Source organism: Pygocentrus nattereri, chromosome 20, assembly GCF_015220715.1.
Source record: "Pygocentrus nattereri isolate fPygNat1 chromosome 20, fPygNat1.pri, whole genome shotgun sequence".
Lineage (NCBI taxonomy): Eukaryota > Metazoa > Chordata > Actinopteri > Characiformes > Serrasalmidae > Pygocentrus > Pygocentrus nattereri.
The window spans coordinates 30,966,748-30,973,161 of record NC_051230.1 but is presented as its reverse complement, the minus strand read 5'-3'; the positions used below and the strand labels follow the sequence as shown (position 1 = coordinate 30,973,161).

The 6,414-nt window shown below is 37.7% G+C and overlaps 1 protein-coding gene across 1 annotated transcript; it reads left to right on the top strand.

Moving 5' to 3' along the window:
* Positions 1-2,170: 2,170 nt before the first annotated feature.
* On the top strand, positions 2,171-4,996 carry LOC119261758. The gene is made up of 4 exons (XM_037531371.1): positions 2,171-2,323; positions 2,742-2,897; positions 2,971-3,063; positions 3,745-4,996. The coding sequence occupies exons 1-4, from the start codon at positions 2,213-2,215 to the stop codon at positions 4,039-4,041; spliced, it is 657 nt and encodes a 218-aa protein (XP_037387268.1). The 5' UTR covers positions 2,171-2,212; the 3' UTR covers positions 4,042-4,996.
* Positions 4,997-6,414: the final 1,418 nt, after the last annotated feature.

The following is a 6,414-nucleotide window of genomic DNA, read 5'->3' as shown; positions in this document are numbered from 1 at the left end:
TAACCCAAGCAACTCTGTACAATCTGATTCGAGGCCTGCAGCTCAAAGGGGCTTTTAAAACTGCTTCTGAAAGACTCCTCTAGTTAGCTTGTCTTCTCTGTCATCACATCAGGTTATAGAACACGTTCTTAGAGATTAAGGTAACATCTCTCTAATACCTTGACACTAGCTGAAGTCTGAAACTTATCAAGTTACAGAATCCTTGTTGAGCAACAGCACTGAAGACTGTGCAACACATTCAGCTCTGACATTGACACTGAAGAGCTTTAGTGTAGCTGCCTCTCCTGTGATTGGCAATCTTCGGTGTGTTGAAGAGAGAGCAGAGTAGGATGGGAGAAGTCAGGAGCTTCATGAATTAGGTGTGGGATGATAAAAGCAAATCAATGGAGAGGAAGAGTCTTTCTTGCAGAAGAGAGACATTGGAATGATATCAGCAAGGAAAACCAATCTAATACATCAAAAATGCATCTAATTAAAAGAAATTCAAATAACCTAAACTCTGAATGTGTACTATATAGCGCATCATGCACTTCAAACATTTTGTTCAATTATTTCTCGCTTGGAGCTCCATGAAATTGCATGGAAAATGCAGATTCTTAACTTTCACTCTTTACTACATTTATGTTTGCAAGTATAATCTCCATGATAGTTCTTCAAGGGTCCTTTAGTAAAGGGAGTGACTCTAAAAGGAAACTATGAACTCTATCCAGAACAAATGTAGACAAAATACATCATGTGACAGCATTTTCCAACAAAGTTTGATGCCTTGGAGTGAAATTTGCAGGAATTTATGAATGGTTAAAAAACGCACATGAAGGTAAGACTATAGCCTTATGTAACATTTACATGCTTTAACGGTTCTTTGCATGGTGAAATGGTTCTTCATTGATGGAGAATGTGCTGTAAATGGTTCTATATCTAATATTTTTAAAAAGGGTTCTGTAGGGCACCAAAAGGGTTCTTCTGTTGTTACTATGCATTACAAAGATAGAAGCAGCTTTTGTAGCACTACATAGAACCATTTCAAAAAGAACCATATACAGCACCAATACAACAATACAACATCAGTTCTCCAATCTGAAGAACCACTGATATAGAACCATTTGACCATGCAGCTGGTTCTACATAGAACTCATGGATTCCTTTATGAAAGTACACTGTAAAAAAATATTTTGGAGGGTAGTATATATAACCCTTGCACATTGTTTAAAAAATACTCAAATATATTAGTCAGCAGGTGAAAACATATATAATGGGTAAATTCTACCTACACTACCTATTTGTAAACAGTAACAACTGCAACTTAAAAAAATAGTGTAACACATACTCAAAAATTACTGGACCCGCGTGCCTTTGTCCTCGAGGGAGTTGAGCTGCTGCGCTGCTGTTTTGAAGGTAAGATGTTGCTGTGTTTGAGCGCTAAATTTAATGTAAGTGTAAACCCTTTGAACAAGATTTGTAGTCTGTGTTGTGTACAAGTGAACATTGCTGAGGCTTTGTAGGGCAATTCAACTTGGGCACTGTTTGGTGTATTTTGATTAGACCAGTGATTCTGACTCCCGGACCTGGATTAGCTGCCATTCCCCTGCAGATTTCAGTGTTTCCCCTAATTAGTATGAGGTGAACACTGATAGGAACACAAGCAGTGTAGTGGCAGGCTGTGACTGTCTGAACGCCACTGGACTGGACTCAGGAGGCACGTTTGTGATTATTTCCCTCGCGCGGGCTTCACAGTACTTACAGCCGAATATGGTGCCCACTAGCACATTTAGCTGGTCTGGTAAGGCATTTTGCTAGCGAGTTATCTCTGTATATGAACAAGAGTAGTTGGTTAAATTAGTTCCTAACATAGGTTAACTAACGTTAGCTAATGCATTTTAATAGCGCACAAACTGTATGTGGACGAGGGTGGTCACTGGATAAATTAGCTAGTTAGCCTAGGTAAGCTAACTAGCTAGCTGACGCATTTGGCTAGCGCGCTAACTCCGTCTGTGGACGAAGGTGGTTGCTTTGCTTGATAAATTAGCTAGATTACACAGGTAAACTAACTAACTAGCTAAAGCAGATGGCTAGCACACTAAGTCGGTATGTGGAAGAGGGTGGAGGCTGGATAAACTATTTAGCTAGCTAACCTAGGCCAACTAGCTAGTGTAGCAAGGAGAGGCTTGAGTTAGTCGAAGAAATTACGAAGAAGAACAATGCAAAAATAATCATGGAAAAAATGTCCAAAACATTTTCAAGTCGAAGAGTGGAGGTGGTTACCCTCAGCCCAGCTGTCAGTGTCTTCAAGGAGAGGTGGCCAGCATTATTTAGTGAGGCTCAAGTAAGATTTTTTCTTTTATTGTATATTGTGTTGCTGTACATTTTTAATTTGACCTACTGAAATTGCTGCAGATGACAATAAGCTGTAATCTACCTCTGGTTTTAAAACATTTGTGTTTAAAACTCTATTTCAGGTGTGCACAACTTTGGTCTAGTAGTTCAGCAATGATTATTTACCTACTCAAATACTCCTGCTTGCACATACTGCTGCTGGCTAGTTTAGTTGATCTATTTAGAAGATTATTTAGTAGAGAAACCACTAAGCTGTACTGAAAATTGGCCCACCAGGCATGGAGTTGTAAAGCTTTGATGTACATGGTGCCTTACTTTCTTAATAACTAAACACATTAAAATTGTTCTAGGTATTGATGGCTATCTCTGATAGTTGTATTCTTTTTGTCTCTTTACCCATTCTCTAGATTACAGCGGAGTTCCGACGTATTACAACAGTTGCCCTGGAAGAGACGTTCATGCTGAAGCTTGACTGGTACACACCACGTCTTATACAGCTGTTTCGTGCCAAAGGGGGAGCTGCTGGTGCTAGGATGCATCCACTCCTGAATGATGTAAATGAGGTGTGTATGGTTTTGTTTGGTTTACTTTACTTTTTTCACAAAAGTTCAAAAACTGATTTGTGTTTCTTTTCAGTCTCAAAGTGTTGAGAAAAAAAGGGATGCTGTTGTCTGCTGCCTCATGGAGTACCTTGGGGAACACCAAGAAGACCTCTTCCAAGACTGCCAGGTATGTTATTAAGCGATCGATCAACATGAGGTATTCAAAGGATTACACACAGGGTTGCGCTGATATCATTTTCAATTTTGATGCCCATCACAGAACTGTGATTTAGTAAATCAGCCAGTTAGTTACCTGACCTTCAGTGTATTACTGTACACATTCCCTGCCTTTTACAGTTTTTTTATCATTATAAGATGTTAAACACATTGTTGGGTCTTACATTTTAAAGCAGTGGTCTTAAACCTGATCTGAAAATGTTTCACTACACCCCAAGTTCATCTCACACAGGAGTTCTCCTTTAAGAATGGCATGCGATCAGTAATTATGCTTAACATTATATGAGGTGCTATCTGTAAAATATACAGATAGGCACACATTAATTATAAAAATCTGAATGGTTCACCCTTAAATTTTTGTGGTCTGTTATGAATTCATTTTATGTTTACACATTTTTGCCCTGAAGGGAGTGGCTTGTCCAGCTATTTTTCAATCTTCAGCAGTGGATTAGGTTGGTAAATTTCCTAATGGGATACTGTGGGTCGACCATTCAGATTTTGCCTTTTATTTGTCACCTGCTTGTATTGGCCTGCTGAATAATACAAAAAGGTTTGTAATTAGTCATTTGTCATCGTAAATGCCGTGTTGTAAATTAAATGCATATGGTTTGTTTTTTCTTTTAACATGGAGAGCGAACATGAAGACCACACAGACCAAACCATGAAGGTGATTGTGATCCATGATGCCATGTCCGAAGATGATCCAGCAGATGTTTTTGTTGTGATAGAGGGCATCCAAGTGCTGAAGGGGTGTGGAAACAAGACAAAGGCATGTGTGCTGTTGATGGGTTTAATCTATGCCCTCAACCTTGAATATCCAAAGAAGCTCAAGTACACTTTCGAAGTATTCCAGAAAATATTTTTGGAGCTTGATGGAGCAAAACTTCTCAAGAGGGTCCACAGCCTCAAAAGTAAGCTAATGGAATGAACTGTTTTACACACATTTGTTCACAGACTTTTTTTCTTGTTTTTATACTTGTTTTTTATACTCTTTTATACTCTATTCAAGTTGGTATCTGAGATTATTACCTGTTATTGGGGTTGCTTACATGTTTTGATTTTGCTTGGTCTGGAGTGTACCAACTGATGTAACTGAACTGACTGACAAAGCAGTGTTTGATTTTCTGGTTACCTTACTTTTTTGAAATGCACCTCATTGTCTTTGTTGAAGTATATGTGTACTCTTTAAATCAGATATAGCATAAGCACTTTACACCATCTGCAACTTATTCACATCATCTCTTTTTTCTACACTCATCCACTTTTTCACCTCCAGTGATCAGCAGGGATTATGTGGGTGGTGGGTCATTCTCAGCACAGCAGCATCCTGTGACCACTGATGAAGGACTAGAGGATGACCAACGCATCTGTGAACACTAACACACCATCGCAGTGTCACTGAATGACCCACCACCCTCATAATAAGTGATTACATTCTTTAATTATAGAACTTCAAAGTGTTTGGTGGAGCTGACAAATAGACAATGGGTGTAGTAAAAGAAGTGGCTGGTCTCTGTAAAAAAATTGCAAATAGGCATGAGTTGAAAAAAGTGATAGTTTATGTTCCTTTAATTTCAGCAATCTGAAATACCCCAGACCTAAGTATTCTACTGTTTTGTAATGCAGTTGTTCAAGAAATGTGTTGAAGCTGTTAATGGTGTTAATGAAGTGGCTGGTCTCTGTATAAGTTGAAAAATAGACTCATGAGTTGATAGTGTTATAACATTTTGTGATGCAGTTCAAACGTGTTGAAGCATAAGACTGTTTGAGAGGATGTACATGTTCAAGAAACTTTGGTTTTAACTGTGTGCATAGTGAAAAAAATACTTTTGTATCTTTGTGTTTTTGAAGGCACACTTAATAAAAAAAAGTTGGCCTCAAAATTGTCTGACATTTTTTTAAAGAGTAAATTTAACCTTCTCTGAACAAGTAGTGGTTAGCTAGTCATATTAGAATATAATGTATAATATATAACTAATAAATGAAGTAGATAAAAAAAGTAACAATTATGTTAATGTTACTCCATTTTTTTAAGTAAACGGTATTGAGAAATGTTGGGTAGGTTTTACCTTACTATTTTTAGTGTGTCATAACTGATACATTTAAGTAATATTTATTCAATATATGGGGTGAAATCTACCCAAACAAACTGAGTGCAAATTGTTACCTCACATTTATTGAGTAGATTCTATAGGTTGTTTTTTACAGTGTACCCTGAAAGAACCACCTTGTTTAAGAGTGTAGAAGAGGTTTGTTATGAACTGAATTTGATGAAGTTATTGTTACATGTTTTTCAAAAAGAAGAACATTCTCGCATGTTTTACCATGTTTCTGTTGTTGCTGGCTATAAAACAAATGGATAAAAGACCAGAAGCACTGAACTAAACCTAAATTACCTCAATTCTACCAACTTTCCTACCATTCAATGTCAAGTAGTTGGTCTTATCACCATACATGATGGGATGCTTGTGCCAAAATCTAGCTATGCGAGATTTTTCCAAATTTCTGTATAATTCAGAGGTCATTCAGAGTGATTTGGCACATTGTAGAGACTTTGTGTTGTAGAGCAACTGCAACACAAAAATACCCATTTATTAGCTACCCAAAACCACCCCTTAACCTATATCTGTCTTCTGAGTTTTACATATGAGATTTTGATGGTAAAAAATGCGGAAAATCTGCAAAATAAAGTTTTCTTCTGAGACTATTTTGCCATTAAATGCCTTGCAATTACCTTGCAAAAAATGGAAGTTTTAGGCCAAACCATCATCAAAGAATGTCTCAGATATTGTATTAATAAATATTAAATGTAATAAATGTAATGTAATGTGGTATCTATCACTACCACTCTTTTGCACTGCATAAATATACCCCTTAAGATCAAACCACTCTGAAAGACGTTCTTAACCATTCTTAACCAAATCAAACAACAAAGCTGCTGCTGGTCTCAGAACAATGGACTGGCCACCCCAGAGTTCAGATCCCAACACCACTGAATGTGGTTCCTTGGATTGTGAAAAGCAGGAAATGCAACCAACCTCTAAGACTGAACTTTGGAGATGTGTAAAGATATCCCTGTACCAAAAGGAATGGAAGGGTGGTCTCTGACTTTTGACCGTACTGTAAGTCATGACACAGTCAATTATGTAACTACACAATTGCATTCATAGTACACCAAAACGACAGTGGTAACTGTGGCCCTCCAAGGGTTAAAGCACATTTATTTTGCCGCTGCAGAAAGAAAACAATCTCCAGTGGCTAAAAAAAACAATCTGACCGCTGCGGTGATGCAAGCAGAAAC